The sequence below is a fragment of the Lynx canadensis genome, chromosome A2, assembly GCF_007474595.2.
Source record: "Lynx canadensis isolate LIC74 chromosome A2, mLynCan4.pri.v2, whole genome shotgun sequence".
In the NCBI taxonomy this organism is placed as follows: domain Eukaryota; kingdom Metazoa; phylum Chordata; class Mammalia; order Carnivora; family Felidae; genus Lynx; species Lynx canadensis.
The window spans coordinates 157,792,209-157,813,841 of NC_044304.2; the positions used below are offsets into that span (position 1 = coordinate 157,792,209).

General features: G+C 40.7%; 1 protein-coding gene across 9 annotated transcripts in view; it reads right to left on the reverse strand.

The window, feature by feature from the left end:
- Window positions 1–21,633, reverse strand: part of TPK1 (thiamin pyrophosphokinase 1) — a 352,656-nt gene that overhangs the window by 132,101 nt on the left and 198,922 nt on the right. For 7 of the 9 annotated variants that reach the window (XM_032592472.1, XM_030308673.1, XM_030308680.1 and 4 more), the window contains one exon: window positions 3,647–3,793. The exons of the other annotated variants lie outside the window; for them this stretch is intronic. In XM_032592472.1, coding sequence (XP_032448363.1) covers window positions 3,647–3,793 — 147 coding nt within the window. The remainder of the gene's footprint in view (window positions 1–3,646; window positions 3,794–21,633) is intronic. 9 annotated transcript variants of the gene reach the window in all.

The following is a 21,633-nucleotide window of genomic DNA, read 5'->3' on the forward strand; positions in this document are numbered from 1 at the left end:
GTCATGATTCCAGACTTTTCATCCCCAACTTCAGTTGCTGGCGGTTTGAGAGAGACCACGCTCTGTGCTCACAAAGCGATTCCTCTCCCTGACCACCCCCTTCCTTTCCCAGAAGGCCTTGCAGTGGGCTGGGGAGTGTCACTGTATTCCCACCAAAGGTGATATAAACATGGCCAGGCCTGGCCTTTAGAAACATGCAGTGCCACTTTCTAGCAATCTTTTCCTCCAGATGCTGCAATTTCTTCCAGTTGGCTTAGATATAAAATGGAGGAAGCCGCCGAAACCAGACCAGATACTCCACTGATGAGAAAAAAAACTTTAAAAACTCAATCTCAGTTAAACCTCTGAGATTGGGAGTTAATTATTCCTGCAACACAGGCAGGGTAAGACCTGTCTTACAGAGACACTATGATAAATTAGCATCCTGACCAACTTAAAGCAATAAAAAGTGCTAGAAAAAAATTAAAAAGAATCTTTTAAAATGCATCAAACATCTGTGTTTTTTTTTTTTTGTTTTAAGAATACTCAGAAGCCAAAAACTAAGGTTGGACTGAACACCACATCTAACTTTCACCTCTGAAATACTTGGTGTTTACCAAAGCAGATGAACTTGAGCTTTGGTTTCCAAGACATCCAAGTACAGAAAGTCATCAGGAGACAAAGCCCAAGGCCTCTCCAAGGTGTGAGTGCAGGAGAGTGCACGAGATAAGGCAGAGACTCTCAGTGTAAGATGAATATAAATAACACTTCCACTGGACCGCCAGGAAAACCCTGACCAAACCCAGGCACCCTGTAGCTGAGAAGAGGGAGCAAGTCTCCCATGAGCACCTGTAACCGGAAGTCCAACTCGGGACATACTGCCTTCAGAATTCACACCACATAGATGGTCAAAAAGTCTCCAGCAAGATGTCCTGAGTTGTTAATGCCTGTGAATAACTGGGTTGGGAGTCTGCTCTAAACTCCCCCTTGGACTCACTTTTAACTCACACTTCAAACAATTCCCACAGGTAAAGTTCCCAGAAATATAAGGTCATTGCCAAAATTCACAACACACAGAAGGAATCGAGTTGACAAAATATAGAAGCAAAAATGAATACAAAAGACAGCGGGCTTACAAAGAACTACAGGTACTGGAATTATTCTTGACCATAAAATAAGTATGACAATTATGTTTTAGGAAAGAATCTTGAAACAGTGACGAGAGGACAGGCATACAAGAAAGAAGAATCATGGCAGGAATTTTAAACACCGTGGATGGTTTTAGCAGCAAAACAGACACGGCTGAAGCAGAAGGGTGATGTGGAACACAGGTGATGAGCTTCCGAGTGAAGCCCAGAGAGGTTACGGCACAGAAGATATGAAAGAGAAGTGCTGAGATGGACAGGATACAATTAGAGCATCTCAGGTACAGTTAAGCAGAGTTACAGAGGAAGGGAGAAGGAGAACAGGGCAGAGACAATATTGAAAAAATAATGGCTGAGAGTTTCCCAAACGGATGACAGACAGCATCTGCAGAGGGCGGAAATCCAAGGAATCTCAAGCTGAACGCATTTTAGGAAGTCCAAAATTACACACATTCCAGTGATAGTAGGGATACCAGAAACACTGAGAAGCTCTTAAGAGCAAAAGTCATTTTTCAGATATGATTTTTTTCTACCAGTTAATCTTCCAATTTTATTTTTTAGTTTGCTTTTTAATTTTAGTACAGCATCAACTAACTTGTAATCTATTAACTAGAATATCTACATACAGCCAAGTTACAGTTGACTACTTAAGCAATCAAATCATCAATATAGTATATATAATGTAATAAAGCTCAATGATTCACAATGGTAGAAACTTTAACCCTTCAGAAACTGTTAGGAAAGTATAGGTATTTAACAAATACACAATTAGAAATCTAAGAGGCATATCTGCTCACGTCATACCACTAAGTGAAATCTATTAATGACATCCCATAACCTCTAGCGAAAAAGTCCACACTCCACTGTGTGGAATTCAAGGCTCTTCACAATCAAAGTAGTTTTTAGTCTTATCTTCTAGCATCTTCCACACTGCTGTGCAGAATTACCTGCAGATCCTACAATGTACCTTATGCCTCCACCTTTCTTTAGTGTCTCCTTTCTGCCTTAAATGACTTTCTCATCATCTCCCATAGCAAACATCCACTCATCCTGGAGGATTCTGCTGCACTGTAACCTCAGGAGAATGTATGTTCCACGAAAACAAGGGATTTTTGTCTCTTTAGTTGGCTTCTGTATCCCTGGTAAGTGCCTGGCACATAGCAGGTACCCAATAAGTATTTGTTGAGTTAACGGAGTGAATAAAATGTGAGTGCCCGTGGGTGGACTTCCCTTACTGCACGTATGATCAAATTATATAATCTTTCATCTTCGTGCTTTACATCTTATGTTTTTATTAATGACGTCTTCACTGGACATGTGCTAGAGAGCAAAGATCATGTCAGTATTTTCTTTGAATCCTCAACTGCCTAGCACTGCAATAAACAGGCACTCCAGGGGCGCCTGGGTGGCTCCGTCGGTTGAGCGTCTGACTTCAGCTCAGGTCATGATCTCACAGTTTATGGGTTCGAGCCCCGCATCAGGCTCTGTGCTGACAGCTCAGAGCCCAGAGCCTGCTTCAGATTCTGTGTCTCCCTCTCTCTTTCTCTGCCCCTCCCCTGCTTGTGCTCTGTCTCTGTCGGTCTCTCGAAAATAAATAAATGTTAAAAAAAAGATTAAAAAAAAAGAGCAGGCACTTCATAAACTGTTCGTTGACTAAATCCATGGAGAGTATGGAGTTTGAAAACTGAATTCGTCAGCTCCCTTTCCACACCTCTTAGGAAGTTTTCCAGAAAACAACAAAGCTAGGCAATACAAAGAGCCAGAAAAAAAAATGCAAAGCTGGCTGACCAGCAGGGAGTGTGCCTGATACCCACTATATTAACCAAACAACAATTTCTAGGTAACAGCACGCTGCAGAGGGAGACTGGCAGATGGGGCAGGAGCAACGCTGTAAGCAGCACATGACAGTGAGAGGCAAGGAAGAACAACTGTCCACTCTTTTAAAAACGTTACCAAACGATTACTTTTCTAGAGGAGCCCACTGATCAACCTTATAAAACTGGTTTATTTAATAAGGATTCTGTTCTCAGCACTGGATCGATAGAAAATTTCCATGATATTCATCAGGGGAAGTGAATGACATTGATCATTAGAAATGTATTCTGAAGCAGTGAAATTAATAAGCAGGCAACTTATGAAGAGTAAAAGCTAAAAAAATTTTTTTTTAGTGCTTAACAAAATCAAATCCAGTTTCCAGTTATAACGACAGCACTGAAAATATATGAGAATTCCGTTTGAAATATTTGCCAAGCTTTGGGCTTCCTCTGTTGAGATGTTTCTCAAGTGGCATTCACATTCAGCTGCTCAAAATGCAAAAGGGCTAAATTTAATTCTTAGTCAATTTAATTAAAAGTTATGCGATTTTTTTTTTCGGGGCATGATAAAATGAAGCAAACATGGTCAACTTCCCTCAGGTGTCAAATTCAAAGACACACGCTAGGCTCATGTTTCGTTCTAGTCTACTCAAATGTTAGAAGTTTTATGGAAGCAATGTGCTGACATTATACTTATTCTTCACTTACTGGTTGGAGCAGGTAGATGAGAGATTCCTCTTGGATTATTATAATCGGCACAGGAGTGATGCAAGTAACTTGGAACAGGGTGCTCACAGATGCCATGATCTGGTCAAAACGCCCACCGAGACCTCCCAAGGTCACAATTACATCTACCTAAGCAAGGCGAAGCAAAAGGGAGAGTCACGTATTTAAAGAGTTTTCAATAACTGAATAGTATCTAGTAACCAAAAAGAGCTCTCAATCAACTGTATTTTACTTGATAAGCCATAAAGAAATAGTAGATATCATTTCTGTTGTTCAGATGAAGGATTAAAGCTACTTGTGCATAGTCACATAATTGGTGGGTGGCAGTCCCATTTTGAGACCAACTCTTTTTAGCTTTTTCCCATCTGCCTGTTCACCCGAAACACTAGGCAGTCCTTTCTTTACAACTCTGTTCACGTGTTTCTTCCATGTGGAATCTTCTCTGGTTTCACAATTGGTGGAATCCCGTCGTGAACCTGTGGCGTCTTCCCTGGTAACACACGGCTCGTGACAGACACCACGCTTGTTTCACAGGTTTGTCACACCATTAGAATCCAAGTGTCTTGAGGATGGGTATCATCTTTTCACTGAACCTAGCAATGTTGCCTAAACTCACAGTACTTCATTTTTACGCTCACATGGAAAAGTTGGATGGTGTTTGCCACCTGATAAGGTTGCTGTGGGGTTTGATGAAGTAATCAAAAGAATTAAGTGTAAAGCATCTAGAACCTGTTCGTGACATAGCGATTGCTTAAAAAATATTAGCTACTGGGGTGCCCGGGTGGCTCAGTCTGTTGAGTGTCCTACTCTTGATTTCGGCTCAGGTCAGAATCTCATGGTTTGTGGGATTGAGCCTCAGGTCAGTGCAGAGCCTGCTTGGGACTATCGCTCTGCTCGGCTCTTCTTTCTCACAAAAACAAACAAACAAACAAACAAATGAACAAACTTTAAAAATAAATAAAAATATTAGCTACTCTTCTATTGCCTTTATCATTTTGGGTATTATTACAGTTATATTAACATTTTTGTGATTGTTACCTGTAGTTTGATGTTATTTCTTCACTTAATGTTTTCAAGATAGCATTTCCTGTAACTAAAGTGTAATTCATTTAAATGGTCCCCTTTTGTTGAAAATATATTTCCAGGATATTTGTATATAAAATTACCGTGCTGCTTTCCTTCTATGTAAGACTAAAGGTGAAAACGGGCTGCAAGGAATGAGAGGGGTGGAGTAACCTTCTCCTGCACAGAGCAGGTACCAAAAGGCTCCCGGAGAACAGAGCTGGAGGCACTGTCTCTTCCCTTGACCCTACTTGCCTTCTTGCGATCATCCTAACCTTATAATGCAACAACATAGTCAAAGTTGGTATATTCATCATGGAAGAGGAAGTATTAAAGAACTTAATTAAAATACTGTAAGAAAACCTTACAAGCAATAAAAACTGACTATAATAATCACTCTATCTGGAATAAAACAGAAATCGTTGAAAAATAGGGAGTATTGGGGGGCACTGGGATGGCTCAGTCAATTTAAGCGTCTGACTTCAGCTTGGGTCATGATCTCACAGTTCGTGGGTTTGAGCCCTGAGTTGGGTTCTGTGCTGACAGCTCAGAGTATGGAGCCTGCTTTGGATTCTGTGTTTCCCTCTCTCTCTGCCCCTCCCCTGCTTGTGCTGTCTCTCTCGTTCTCAAAAACAAATAAACATTAAAAAAAATTTTTTTTTAATTAAAAATATTGGGAGTATTGGTTTTCAGGTTTTTACAATAGTTCATGAGAAAAGGGCTTAAATAACATTTCGTCAGAGGGACGCCATGATTTTATTTTTATTTGTTTATTTTAAAATTGATTTACTTTGAGAAAGAGCACATATGAGTGAGAGAAGGGGGAGAGAGACACAGAGAGAGAAAACTCCCCAAGCAGGTTCTGTGCGGTCAGTGCAGAGCCAGAAGTGGGGCTCGAACTCACGAACCTGAGATCATGACCTGAGGCAAAATCAAGAGTTGGACACTCAACCAACTGGGCCACCCAGGTGCCCCAAGACACCATGATTTTAAAAGAATAGTATGTTAACCAAGCACCAATATGACCTGTATGGTTCTTAGAGGAACAATAAGTGGTCGAAAGTCCACGAAGCCAAAGGCTGTGTCCTCTGGTTCCAATGTGACAGCCCGGGTAACAATGCCTAACACAAGACAGCAAAGTGCTTGATGAATAAGTAAGTGGAGACACTGTAAGAAAGGACACATCCACGTAAGAAAGAAACAGATTCACTGCCATACTGTGAGAACATGTAAATCAGAATGCGGTCCCACAAAAGCACAAAAGGAAAATTACATACAAGAGCCAAGACATTTGAAATGAATTTTCTATTTCTGACTTTACCGGAGTGTAGGAAGAACGGGAATTTTTACTTTAGATAAGGTGGCTTCATGCTCAAGTCAGCATATTTTAAGACAAGCGTACCACGCATGTGAAGGACCTAATAGCTAGTTTTGGAGATCTTTCAAGAACTCACAGAATTAGAGTTGGGGTCCAGGAAGACCATGGATCCTGGGAAACATGTATTACTCTGAATACAAAGGCAAAGATAGGGACATGCGCTCACCTTCAGAGGCAGGGGGTCACTGGTAAGCAACCAGGCATAGACCTGCCAAGGAGACAGCTTCTGTTTAGAGTATCGAGTCAGGTCAATGGCTTCTAATTGTAACCAGGAGGCCTTCCTAGTACTTACATACTTAGTAAGACCAGTGAAGAAAGGCCCAGAAATCACATATGACCTCAAGAAACTAAAGAGAATTTGCTTGAAACTGAAGAAAAGGACATGAAAAGGAGTTACATGTGAAATATAGACAAAGCACTAAGGCTCCAGTGAAAAGCACATGGCATATTCCTATGCACATAATCCTAAATTCACATCAGAAGCAAGGCCTGGTGAGAGTTTATTCACTATGCAGATTCTGGAATCCCTTTTTTAGGTTCTCAATTTTTCATTACCATACTCTAAGCCTTGAGGGATCCCACAACCTTTAAGGCTGAAATTTAATCCCCATCTTCTACACTGGGGTATCATGATGAATAAGCAGTATCTGTAGATCAGTGATTGAATTTTTCAGAATAAAGAAGCCGCAAGATTACTTCTCATCACTACTCATTCTCCCTACAGGAAGTATTTAGCAAGACTGATTAAAAACATTAGAGGTTCAATGCAGGCTGCAGGCTGGGTGGGGGAGGGTTCTGGTTCTGGCTGTAAGTAGGGCATCTGATATTCACAGAGATAGGAGGGAGACAGACACCAGCCCTGCACGCTTACCTAGGTTTTAAGAGGCCAGACTTCTGTCTTTAGGACTACAATGCCACTGGGAAAGCATTCAATCCGAAATGGACTGTTTACAGACTGCCAGGGTGCCTTTTCTCTGTGGATCCAAAGCCTTGTGTGTTTATTTCTAGTATCACCCAGTGTGTTGTAAATTTTTAAAACTTTTGATTTCCTGAGGTCTCCACCTTCTTACTAGACAGGCTGTGAGACCTGGCCCCGGCAACCAGGTGCACAGAGTGATAAAGGCTGGTCCCTGTCACAAGTTCCCCCTGCTTGCCCTCCCGTGATGGTGACCTAGTGACATTCGAACACGCCAATGAAACTGACTCACTCTTTTGCTTGTATACCCAACCCCGACCCCCTAGTAAGCCACTTCCCATGGACCCTCGCTCTATCCTCTGGCTCCTGGACCTGTTTGATTGAGCCTGCTCACTCGGCACTCCTCCCATGTGGACCCCTGCATGGCACGCCCCTTCCTCTCCAGGGCCTGGAAGTATAATAACCTTTCAATTCCACATGCTTCTCTGCGTCTGGATCAGATGGATCATCAACACTCCAGACTTCAGTAACGTAATTATCCTTTACAACACACCCAGTGCACTTGATTATAACTGTTGATATACTGCAGTAGCTCTCCTCCTAGAGGAGGCTCATGTATCCCAGATGCCAGCCGCAGTGTTTGCAACAGAGTAGACAACAAGTAATTACTGAGCTTCCCTTAAGCATATAAAGGCTTTGGGAAAAACTGAATAAATAACCAGAGAGGCAAAAAGCTAATGAGGCTAAGTTAACATCATCTAACTCCTATAAAATAGTACTTTCCTACTTAGCAAGTGTTCAAATAGTCCTCGGCTTTTGAAAAGAGTTAACTTATTTCGTATTTGCTACTACTTCTGGTAATATTTACTCATCATCTACCACGTGTTAGGTACCATAATAAACATTCAGGACATTATCAGTAAAGGAGACAAAAACCCCTGCCTTCATGGAGTTCACATTCAGGTGGAGGATAATACGCAACTGACTGACATACATAGTCAGTCTATTAGTTAGGATGTGAAATGGTGGTAAAATTGGAGAATAACAGAGCAGGAGAAAGGAGACCAAAAATGACAGGTTGGGATGATGCTTCGTCTTTAAGTAGGAGCTAGAGCAGACTGTGTTGCACAAGTGGTAAGAGTAGCACAAAGACCCAAAAGAGAAGAGGGAGGTGGCCGTGTGCATGGATACCTGGGGCAGGATTCTCCAGACAGCAGGCTTTACTAAGACCATGAAGCAGCAACGTGGCCCCAGGCATTTTCAAAGACTATCAGAGGGCTAGCTGCTAAAATTAAATGAGAAATTAGGAGAAATCAGAGTAAAACGTAAGTGTCGGATTCGCAGAGACTCGTTAAGACATTCTTAAGCCCCTGATGCTTACTGGCATTAAAGGGGGAGCTATTTTGCGCAGAGGAATGACATGATCCATGTATTCCCAAAGTCAGTATGTATCCAGAATTTCTCCTCTTCTCAACGCTTACAACCTCATCACAAGTACGGCTCAAGCCACCAAAATCGTCAGAGGGGGTAAGCCACCATTAGACGGCCCTCGAAATACTACAAGCCTCTAACGTCAGGTTATCACATTCTTCTGCTCAAAATCCTCCAATGGTTTTACAGTATTTTCCATTAGGATCTATAAAGCCCTGCCCTATCTGAGATCCAGCTGTCTCTCTGATCTTACCCTCTACTTCTCTTCCCTTCTTCCTCTCTTCTCCAGCCTACTTCTTTCCTGTTTCTGGAGTATACCAGAGTCGCTATTACTCCAAGGACTTTGCATTTGTAGTTTTTTTTTTTTTTTTCCTAGAATGCATTAGCCCCAGATACTCACTCGGCTAACTCATTTACTTTCTTCGCTAGCTATTCTTTTAAAAATTCCCCACCCCCACGCCAACGGTTTGTATCCCCATTTCCTGACTTACATTTTCTCCTTGGCAGCTCTTATTATCCAATACCATGGTAAATATCTTACTAATTTAGCCTGTCCTATTATTTGTCACGCCAAGAGGACTAAAAGCAACATGACGGCAGAGATTTTCTATCTCTGCCACTCAGAATGAAGCATGGCACGTAAGAGGTGTCCAGTAAATATTTTTTGAATACATAGAGGACTGAAACAGGATGGATGGAGAGTAAAAGAGCATGACCAATGAACGGATCAGAGTGCTGGTGGAGTCGAAGAATTGCTGGAGTCCGGGAACAAGAAAGGTAGTCGAAGGGGCAAAATAGAGATGAGAGAGGGTTTATAAAAATTTGGTATCAACAAAGTGTAGGTATTGTCATAGTTAAAAAAAAATAAATAAGTCAGACGGGATACATTTAAGGAAACAAGAGGTCTGTGTGCTGGAAGGTTCATTCAAGTATATACGGAATTTACCATGAATTGGGACAATATTGTCGGAGAAAATATTGATGACCTAGATGTTAACTTGACCAAGACATGAAGGGAAATGACCAGGACTGCCACAACGAGGACCACAGCAGTGAGTAATGAGGGTGATAAAATCTGATGCCATGAGGTTGAGAACTAGAGTTTTTAGGGCAAAAGAGGAATGGAATACAACAAGCACTGTCCAACGTGGATATAAGGGGAGACACACGGGCAGCTGTAAATGCTTCTCACAGCTACATTTTTAAAAAAAAGAGGTAAAATTAATTTTAAAAGATTTTAATGCAATATATCTAAAATATCATTATAAAATGAAATCTGTGTTAAAAACACTGAGGGGGCACTTGGGTAGCACAGTCAACTGAGTGTCCACCTTCGGCTCAGGTCATGATCTCGCCGTTTGTGAGTCCAAGCCCCATATCAGGCTCACTGCTGTCAGCAGCCCAGAGCCTGCTTCAGGTCATCTGTCCCTCTCTCTCTGCCCCTCCCCTGCTCTCTCAAAAATAAACAGTAAAAAAAAAAAACACTGTGTTAGGAAAACTGATCAATGCAGGAGAATAAAATTGAACCCCTATCTTATACCTCTCACAAAAATTAACTCAAAATAAAGTGAAGACTTAAACGTAAGACTTGAAACTATAAAATCCCTAGAAGAAAACATAGGAAAAAAGACCCTTGATGTTGGTCTTGTCAACTGTTTTTTATATATTTTTTTTAACATTTATTTATTTTTGAGACAGAGAGAGACAGAGCATGAACGGGGGAGGGGCAGAGAGAGAGGGAGACACAGAATCGGAAGCAGGCTCCAGGCCCTGGGCCATCAGCCCAGAGCCCGATGCGGGGCTCGAACTCACGGACCGCAAGATCGTGACCTGAGCTGAAGTCGGATGCTTAACCGACTGAGCCACCCAGGCGCCCCGTCAACTGTTTTTTAGATAGGACACTAAAAGCCCAAGCAAAAAAAGCAAAAATAAGTGGGGTTACATCAAACTAAAAAGCTTCTGCAGAGCAAAATAAACAATCCACAAGAGGAAAAGGCAACATAAAGAAGAAAATATTTGCAATTCATTTTATCTGATGAGAAATTAAGATCCAAAATATATAAGGAACTCGTAACTCAGTAACAAAAAAACCCCAAAAAACCTGACTAAAAAATGGGCAGAGGAGCTGACTAGCCATATTCTAAAGACATACACACGGCCAACAGGTACATGCAAAGATGCCAAACATCACTAATCATCAGAGAAATGTAAATTAGTTCTCATTATACATCCAAAAAGAATGAAATCAGGATCTTGAAGAGGTATCTGCATTCCTATGTTCATTGCAGCATTATTCACAATTGCTGAGGTAAAGAAACAACTAAGTATCCAATGAATGAATAAAGACACACACACACACACACACACACACACAGAATGGAGTATTATTCAGCCACAGAAAAAAGGAAATCCTACCAGTAAGAATTACACAGGTGGACCGTGAAAGCATTATGTTAAATGAAGTAAGTCAGACTCAGAAAGACAAATACTACACGATCTCATTCATATGTGGAATCTAAAAAAAGTCAAACTCCTAGAAACAGAGAGTACAGTGATGGTTGCCAGGGGCTGGTGGCGGGGAAATGAAAGATGTTGGTCACAGGGCACAAACTTCCAGTTATCAGATGAGTAAGCTCTGGGGATCTACTGTACCGCATGGTGACTGAAGTTACCAATATTGTACTATATACTTGAGAGCTGTGAAGAGAATAAGCCTTAAATGTTCTCACCATATGAAAAACTCAAAACAAAATAAGAGGCAATTATGTGGGGTGATGGAGGGGTTAGCCAACTCTACTATGCTAATCATTTTGTACTACATGTGTGTGTCAAAATCATGCTGTACACCTTAAACTTATACATTATTATATGTCAGCTATATCTCAATAAAGCTGGTAAAAATAACAAAATATTTTACATTTTTTTTCCATACTTGGTCTCCAAAATCCTGAATGTATTTCACACTAATAACACATGTCAATTTGAATCAGCTACGTTTCAAGTACTCAAGTGACTAGTGGTTAGAGTTTTGGACAGCACAAATCTAAAAACAGCAAAAAGCAGGGAGGACAGCTACTGCTACTTCCAGAGCCCATTCTAGAAAAAGTAGTGGGAGAAACCAAACAAAAGCACTCCTGTGGCTGCGGAGAATTGCGGTCCTCGGGGAAAAGCCCAGTTTGTGTTGGAGTTAGTTATAAAGACATAGCGAATATAGGAGATTTTAGTGAGGATAGACCATGAATTTCGGAGGGCACTAGCAGGCAGGGCATACAGAGTCTAGGGCCAGACATTTAGTTTTGAATATGCCTCCTATTCTCTAACGAATGGCGGCCAGTCTCAGAGGCTGACATGTTTTCTACTGGTTGTGATGTACCAAGGATCCAATAGCTGTAATTCTAAACAAGCGCGGTCACAGTCTTATTAGCAAGGGAGAGTGGTGTGAAATAGGGTTGCCTTTGGCCTTTCATATGCAATCGTGTCTAGCAAAAGGAACTGTGAAACCCTGGACTACTATATTGGAGATCTGACCATAGTGTGGTATATTCTTTTAAAAGCCAGGAAACCACATACAACTTATGAAACTTCCTTGTGATGTAGTGGCTCATCTATAAAGGTAAAGGGATAGACCAGATTCGTGGAACATATTTTTCAAGATTCCTTTCACTTCCAACAGCCCACATAAGGTTCTCTGGCTTCCACCATAACTGGTTAAATCATAACTGTATCTATTTTGTTTAGAAAATAAATGAACACCTTAGCTTCGCGCGACTTGCCTTAATAGAATCATGACAAGACTGGTTGAGAGGCAGAGAAGAACTAAAAGGAAAAGCAACGTCATTTTCCTTTTATAACTTTAAAAACCTTTCAGTAAATAAACACTATGTTTTATCCATTTGTCCTCAAAAAATCTTAGATACAGCACACATGAAGTCCATAGCAGAGACAGTGGCTGTCAGCATATTTTAATTACATTCACTTTTCATAAATTGAATTCTAGAGTTGCACAAATGGACAATTTCTTTACGGCTCTCCCTGATATATAGGGTGTCCTTACAATTTAACACACAAACTGAGACACTGTTGAAAGCAAAAAGGGGACAATGTAAGTAATTACACCAAGAATACACTCATAAACCAAGACGTGTCTACCCTACTGTTTGAGAATTACAACTAACATTAGCATAGCCAACTTAACAAAAGTAAACACTAGGGACTCAAAAAACATAGACGTGAATATTAAGCTTCTGTTCCCTTTCAAAGATCTGTACTGTACTACAGTTAGGCTTGAATAGAATCATGAGATTCTTTGGTCCAACTGTCTGATACTTTAAAGATGGAAAATCCAACACAGGCCATGAAGGAAAAAGTCGGATAAAGATAGAGCGAAAGCAATAAAGTGACCCAAAAAATCATCAATGCGAAAATGTTTTCATAGGCCTATAAAATAACTCCAGTGATTGATAAAAAGTACAGTGAGACACCAAGGAAATTAAAGACCACAGATCTTATAGTATAAGGACATACTGTACTCACAAACATAGAATATACTTAGCTGAATGGAGGCTCATGAAAATACTACTACAGGGATCCCATTTAAATTTCAACAAGGATAACGGAGTCATGGTTTAATGTAAGCCTGTTGGAGTCAGAAAGAAATAATGTCACTTCCAATGGCGAGACCATGAGTTTTCCGTTCACAGATGAGAGGTCTAAGAAAATTCAGGGTGAAGTGTGTGATTCGTGTAAGCACTTTTCAAAGGATGCCTACTTCCACTTTCTAAAAAAAAAAAAAAAAAAAAAAAGAATTTGAACAGAGTATCGTTTCCAATTTTGTCAAATTGCGAATATGCTCTTATTAAGAAATGTCATAAAAATCAGGCACCTGGGTGGCTCAGCCGGTTAAGTGTCCAGCTCTTGATTTCGGCTCAGGTAGTGATCTCACAGTTTGTGGGTTCAGGTCCCGCATCAGGCTCTGCACTGACAGTGTGAAGCCTGCTTGGGATTCTCTCTCTCTCTCTCTCTCTCTCTCTCTCTCTCTCTCTCTCTGCCCCTCTCCTGCTCACACACACACACTCTTTCTCTCTCAAAATAAACTTAAAAAATGTATTAAAAAAAGGAAATGTCATCAACATGTTTATACAAAACTTGTTTTTGAACATGTCATTTTAGAGAAAAGTTTTTTTAAAAAGGGAGGAGAAAAACATATTTATATCACTGAAAATTGATCAGTGTATCCAAGCTTGTCTGCATTTGAGGGAAAAACTACGGAGGCAGTGAGAAGGATGCACGTAATAAGACTCCTGAGCTATAACCCACAATCCCCCGCTACAAGTTTCAGCGTAAAAACCCTGGCCGTGTACACACTCATTGACCATGGCGACCTATGCCTTGCTGGAGAGCTCAGCACCGGGGACTCCAACGTCTCGTGCAGACTGGAAGGAACTCTTGCTGGTGGAGCTCTTGGACACACTGTCTGCAAGTGAGCAATGGAGGCACCCAGGAGAGACTGATCCATCCCAGGAAGGGGAAGGGTGTGTGTGTGTGTGTGTGTGTGCGCGTGTGTGTGTGCGCGCGCGGGGTCTCCTCCCCTACTACTTCGTTCTCTGTTGGCTTGTGTGTGTGATTAGTACTTGCACTGTTGTCTACCCTTTGACATCCCAAACCTACGAGTTTCACCCTTAACCTTCAACACTCAGAATGGAACCCTCCCCTCACTCTGGCTAGCCCCTCATCTGTCTTGCCCAAGGACAGTGGACACAGCACAAGGTTCACTCCCAACAGGCTCCTCGTGGGTCCCATCAGACTTCAATTACAGCATCACTGACAACATATCAGGATAATCTGCTTAACTAAAATAACTATTCTGAAGGCTGCACAGTATTAGAGTTAGAAACTACACCTCATTTAGTTTGCATTTTTCAACCTGTAATACTTAATAGTAGGGCTGGATATTTATAACAGACTTTGGTTAGCCGAATGGTTACAGTTTTTAAGCTGTAACTCTTTGGCAAACAATTCCAAATCATTATCCAGTATCCACCTTGTCTATTTTTATGGCCCCTATTCCTTTCTCAAATTCTTGATGGGGAAAATGACTAAAGAGTTATTCTTCAAAGCATCCTTTAATTGGTTCTATTATTACTGTCCCTGTCATCTCTGTCCTTTAATTCAGCTTGCACACAACCACTACTCTATTTTTCTAAATTATCTTATGGTTTTCCATTCAAAAGTTTTTAATGGGTTACCATTACCCATGGATCAAAATTCAGATTCCGTATCTAGAGACTAAAGATTCTCCATGTTGATCACAAACCATCTTTGTAACTGTAAATGTAATCTGACGATTTCTGTGAACAGTTCTCATCCTTAGAGCTCTTACTGTACACGCGGTGTGAATTTTTTTTGTTTACACTCAGACTGCCATTAAGAATGCGTGAAGCACTTTAATTTCAGGTACGCTGCTCATGAGAGAGTATAGGACAATGAGTGAGTTCATTCCCAGAATGATGCAATGCGTTTTTGGCTGGCCCTAGACAAAGCTTAGAATTTTTTTAGTTCAAACATTTCAAGCCTGGTTTTAGTAATAGTTCTGTCTTCCCTTACAGATCCGTACTGAGTACTAATATTTCCTTGATTAATTGGACTACAGGCTCAAGCCATATCAGGGAGATCCCTGGGGACGAGGCATCTTTTTCATACAAACAAAACAACACTGTGATATAGACAAAAATGTGGAAACGTGTTATTTTTCCTTCCCAAGTAAATACACCAAGGGATGGCAAGAGCTAATTTGTATGTGTTCACATTTCTCTGTATCAGGAAGTAAGCGCCAAGGAGAGTTGGATGGAATAAACAAACACACTGATGGATATTTTACATGATTTTATTCTATTATCTCTGCTGAAAATTAAATTCTTTGAAGAGTCAGGAATATATTCACGAGTAAGTATAATTATAGAAAGTCACAGTTTGTATAAATAAGTACATGGGTATTATAAATCCAATGGAGGTAATCATGGTCTCCAAACCTCTCACACTATCAGGATATGAAGATTTTTCTCGGGAAAATGTATTCAAAGGTATTCCTTTTGAGTTATGGGGTCCTGAGAAATGGAAAAATGAATTTCTTATGGTTTAGAATAGCCAAAACACCGCACATAGTATCTTCAACATAGTTGATGTTTAGTGTAAAATAAAAAAATCAAAATATCATTTATATCATATTCAGAAACAATTAGCTATTTGCAAGTACACTTTGAAAGGCTATTACAATTTGCATATTATCAATTTTGTCCAAAGAAGCTAAATGATTGCTTGGTCAATGAATAAAAAATTCCCTTCTGCATTCTTGAGCATCCTATTTGAAATGGATCAGATACTTTTCACTCGGGCTAAGAATTCTCTAACATACATGTTTCCCTACTGAAGACGGATATTTGAAAGAACACTGAACTGTCATTCTTCCCACTCTGTGGAAACTCGGACGTGAGCTTGTACCTATGTCCTGTACTTATTTCCACCTACTGAGAAAGGTAAGAAGAGACAGATAATTGTCCAAACCTTTTTGCAAACAGACTGACTTTGGTCAGAAATGCTTTGTTCTTGGGGCACCTGGGTGGCTCAGTCAGTTAAGTGTCTGGCTTCAGCTCAGGTTATGATCTCGTGGTCAGTGAGTTCCAGCCCCGCATCGGGCTCTGTGCTGACAGCTCAGAGCCTGGAACCTGCTTCAGATGCTGTGTGTCCCTCTCTCTCTGCCCTTCCCTTGCTCACGCTCAGTCTCTTTCTGTGTCTCAAAAATGAATAAACGCTTAAAAAAATTTAAAAAAAAAGAAATGCTTTGTTCTTAGAAGATGAGTATTTCTGCACTGGCAATCATTTCTTAATAGCAATTATCTTCTTTTGCATCATCAGGATTCTTTTTTACCCAACGATATTTCTTGCTTTGCACTGGCGATAAAAGAAATCTTCGCTGCATATTCTTGTCCAAAGTGATAAATGAAACCCTTGGTTTCCATGTCTGGATGGATTAGATTTAGCTATTTGCAGTACTTTGAGTGTATTATTTTCCCAAAGTTGAGCCATATAAAACTCTCTTCATTTTTTACTGACCAGTTTATAATAGGTGGCTATCAGATTTGCTGTAGTGCAATCCTTAGGTTTTGCAATCTGGAGCAGTATAAATAGTTTATGTTAATTATTCCCTTTCCACCTTCTGGGAGAATAGAGAACATTTTGATTGCAAATTTTGCACTTGGTCATTAACACTCTGGTTTCTAGATATGCATTCGACCATTTTATAATGCCAAATGAGAATGTTAAAACTCTTACTGCAGTGACATTAATTACTTAAAGCTTATTTTTTTGTAAAGTGAGTAAGCGTGCTTTACCTAATACATGTACGCAAAATAGCTGATCACCTCATCGTCCTCAGGTTCACCTTACTGTTACAAGCAATGCTTCTGTTGACGATTTTGCTAAATGTATTCCATATCCATGAGCATCCATACAAATGGAGTGCCATCTAGGATCAAACATTTGTTCAATAGTAATGTCCTCTTTCTGAAATAATTTCCTGTATTTGTATGAATGCTTTAAAAAAATCAGAATACTGGGGCGCCTGGGTGGCTCAGTCAGTTAAGCATCCGACTTCGGCTCAGATTATGATCTCGCAGTTCATGAGTTTGAGCCCCGTGTGGAGCTCCGTGCTGATAGCTTGGAGCCTGGGACCTGCTTCAGTTCTGTCTCCCTCTCTCTCTGCTTCTTCCCCACTTGTGCTCTGTCTCTGTCTCTCTCAAAAATAAACATTTAAAAAATAAACAAAAATAAAAAACCAAGAATACTTAGGGTCTATTTATAACCATCTAAAATCTCTAGTAGGAATGGATGAGGAAACAGAATTAAAATGTAATCGGTGTACTCTGAATTCAGATCTTCCTATTGCTTAATGTGTTCCCAAATATCTAGCCCCAGCTGCTCATACTGGAGATTACATATATTCACATAGATGTTAAGAGGCGAAGGTACATCACGGACCCAGGAAAGGAGCTGTAATCCCCTCCCTTCTCCTCCAGCCGTCAGGATTTTAGCACACCACTTGCTGTCCTGGACCAGCAAGTTGACCACGGTATGCTAAGTCCAACTGGGAAAGCGATGGTCATGGAGACGGAATGGCATTTTCTACTAAGAGAAGAATGGAAAGTGAATATTATATAAATTCCATCTTCCCCTCTGACTTAAATGAAACTTTCTGAGATACCTATCCTTGTCGTTTAACACAAAGAAGAACGCATTTCCTATGGATGTATTTCTCTTCTCCTGACGACTTAATTAACTACCACTGAAAACATACTGATCTGATATGCACATCCCTGGGATAAGCAGTAACTTTCTTCTAGTTGTCAGTCGTGACTTAAACTACATACAAATCATTTCTTATAAATGCAGCTATAATTATTATTGCGGACAATCGCAATCATAGATGTGGGTACAGCCACGTAGGTCTTGCTAAGGGATCTGCAGAATAAGGGGAGATTTTAGAATCCACTAAGCATCTGCAGGATATTCCATTCTATGTGCGTTTTTCCTACAGATGTCCTCAAGATAGTTTCTTCCTCCACTTTCTGCGCTTTCTGCATCTTCTCGATGCAGTAATTCAAAAGAAAATCGTCCTTTCCACGTGAGGTCGGCATGCCTTCTGCAGAGGAGTATCACACCAACCGTATCTGCAATTCTCTGAATTAATAAGAAATTTTATCTGGCAAGTGAGTCACCCAACTGAGATTCCTGGTAAGCAGATAAACTTAACCCCTGTCCCGGGGCCTATAAAAGCATGCTTCTCCTGTGGCAGGGATGGATGAGGCTGCCAGAGCTGCTAAGGCAGTAAGCTTTTTATATCCGTAGCAACATCTCCCGAGTCACTTCAAAGCACCGGGTGTATCTATTTTCTCTTGTTACACAGCACTATAAAAAAGATTGCTGGTCTCTAAGAAGAAGGAAAAACAGAGATGTGAATTTCTCTGTTGAAGGTTTCTCCGAAGTGATCTAGGCAACAGCCAGCTAGTTCACTCGATGCCCAGAACACTTTCCTTCTTCTTGATTCCTCATCTGATACTTAGCTTGCGCATTTGTTCCAGAACCTGAATGTATAAGCAGTTACTTCGGCACTTGACAAAGAGAACGATTCCGCTTATATATTGAAAAACAAGAGGTGTTCTGTGTAGACATACTTAAGTATAGCAGAATATGTCTGTATGCGGACATGTGTTACTTTTTAGAAATTCGTAACAATTACTAATTTAAGTTTATAACATTGCTTTGAGGTAGACAGGCACAGTCAAGAAGGTAGAGAAAGTCGTCACAGAAGTCTTACATTGCCTCAGCTATACAGCAGACGCTGGAATTGAATGGTATTGCTTTCAGTATTACTTCAAGGAGGCGGGCAAGATTTATCCTTGTCAAGTTCACATTGGTAATGGCTTATGAGACAATCTCTATGTATTTTCATTTTTCAGCTCTCAACTTTTCCAAGCAACTTACAACTTGGAAAAAGAAGCAGGTCTCAGAAGTTACAAAACGCCAATTAAAAAAACGTAAAGAAGGCAGTTCGTGTACCATTTTTAATTACACACAACACATATCTCCTCCTCTACCCCATAAAATGAAGAGAAAAACCAAAGGCATATAGGATCAAAAAATAGCTCCATGTCCTGCCAATGCCAAAAAATCTTCAATTATAATGGGACAAGAGCTGGAGCAGGGGAATAAGCCTTGTTAAAGTAGATTACTTAATAACATTTACCAACATTTGATAAAAAGGGCTTGCTAAAAAAGGATCCTTCCGTGTATGTGCACATTCATTCGTTCAGTAAACATTTATGTTGTGTTCACGTTGGGTCAGGTATTACTGGAGGTGCTAGGAATGTTAACAGGGAATAAACATGCACAGTTACCTGCCCACATGAAGCTTGCATTTCCATGAGTGAAGGTGTAATAGAAACAAATATCCTAGGGGCGCCTGGGTGGCGCAGTCGGTTAAGCGTCCGACTTCAGCCAGGTCACGATCTCACGGTCCGTGGGTTTGAGCCCCGCGTCGGGCTCTGGGCTGATGGCTCAGAGCCTGGAGCCTGTTTCGGATTCTGTGTCTCCCTCTCTCTCTGCCCCTCCCCGTTCATGCTCTGTCTCTCTCTGTCCCAAAAATAAATAAAAAACGTTGAAAAAAAAATAAAAAAAAATAAAAAAAAAAAGAAACAAATATCCTAAATACACAGGTGACAAATGTGTGAGGAAGATTGAGCAGACAGGGGGACAAGGATTGCTGAGCCAAGAGATCAAAGAGGAGGTGGGGTTGGGATGGGGGTGTTTATTTTAAAAGGGAGGCTATGGGGGCACCTGGGGGGGGCTCAGTGGGTTAAGCGTCCGACTTCAGCTCAGGTCGTGATCTCGCGGTTCATGGGTCCGAGCCCCACATCTGGCTCTGCACTGACAGCTCAGAGCCTGGAGCCTGCTTCGGATTCTGTGTCTCCCTCTCTCTCTCTGCCCCTCCCCCGCCCATGCGCTTGCGCTCGCTCGCTTTCTCTCTCTTTTCTCTCTCTCAAAAATAAATAAATGCTAAAAAATTTTTTAAGAATTTTTATGGAAGGCCTCATCGATATGAGCTGCAATATCATCAGAAAACTAATTATATTATCCCATTTTCTCAAATGCAAAGTTAAAGGGTGAGAGTTCCACATAAACAATTAACTAAAAAAAAAAAAAAAAAAAAAGCCGACTCTTTTCTGTAGAGGCAAGTTACAGCATTCACTATAGTCTGAGTTATTCTATGGTTACATGCACATCTGTCTCCTCTATGAGACTGGAGGGTTGGGGCCTTGAACTTAGGTGCCCAACTAAGCATAACAACCACAACAGGCACTCTGTACACGAGTTCGCTCCGCGAGGAAGGAGACCCTCAGTAGCTTCCACAGTGTATCTGAAGGGAGGAGGTCTGCCCTTTCAAGTCTAAGGGGAGGTCTTCACCAGCCCCTAAAATTCTGAACCATCCGTCAGCGAGCGTAAGGCACACAGTGGTTACTGCGGGACTAGAGAAGTCCAATCACTCCTGTTTTCTCTCTGCACCAAGGCAAGCTACAAACGGTGGTTGGCGGGGTTGTGCTGGGTTCCATTACCGAACACACACACCCCATTCTCACCAGTTCCCTGGGAATGAGGGCTGGTGAAGACATCCCCTGAGAAACATTTCAACACATAAGGAGTCCTCCGTTTCCTTCAAGTTTCTGAGAGTAAGGTAATTCTTGTGAAATCAGAATATGTCCAAAAGAACCAATGCTACTGGTAAGCGCATGAACGTGGGCAATAAACTGTAACTAGTTCAAGAGATTTCTAAAAACAGGGTCTAATTCTAAAATCATGTCAGTCTTTGAAATTTATCATAAAATCAAAAGATCACAATATAGTTCTCTTTTATGATATGCGCAAAATGTTTTTGTAAAGTAATTATATATAAATTATGTGTCTTCTATAATTTGCAACATGCAATGCATTATGTAAATATATAAGTACATTATATAAAATACATTGCAGATCACAAGAACTAAGGTATAAAACAATGCATGGCTATTAATACTACTGTTGTTATATTTTTATTAAACATTTTCTATGTAGCAGGCAATGAGGTGCTCTGCCCCATAACTTGCTGATACGGGTAAGCTGTTATTCTCACTTTGCAGATGAGAAAACCGAGGCTCAAAAACTAAAAAGCTTTCTATCACCATGCAGAGTGCCAGCCCTATTCCAAGCATTTGAACGCCAAATGTCTAAACTGCAATGCATTGCATGGTGTTGGGAAAACTGGACAGCAACATGAAGAGTGAAACTGAACCACTTTCTTACCAAACACAAAAATAAGCGCAAAATGGATAAAAGACCTAAATGGGAGACAGGAAACCATCAAAATCCTAGAGGAGCAAACAGGCAGCGACCTCTGTGACCCTAGCCAAAGCAACTTCTTACTAGACACATCTCCAGAGACAAGGGAAACAAAAGCAAACGTGAACTATTGGGACTTCGTTGAGATAAAAAGCTTCTGCACAGGGAAGAAAACAGTGAAAAAAACTAAAAGGCAGCCTGCAGAATGGGAGAAGATATTTGCAAATGACATATCTGATAATGGGTTATCGAAAATAC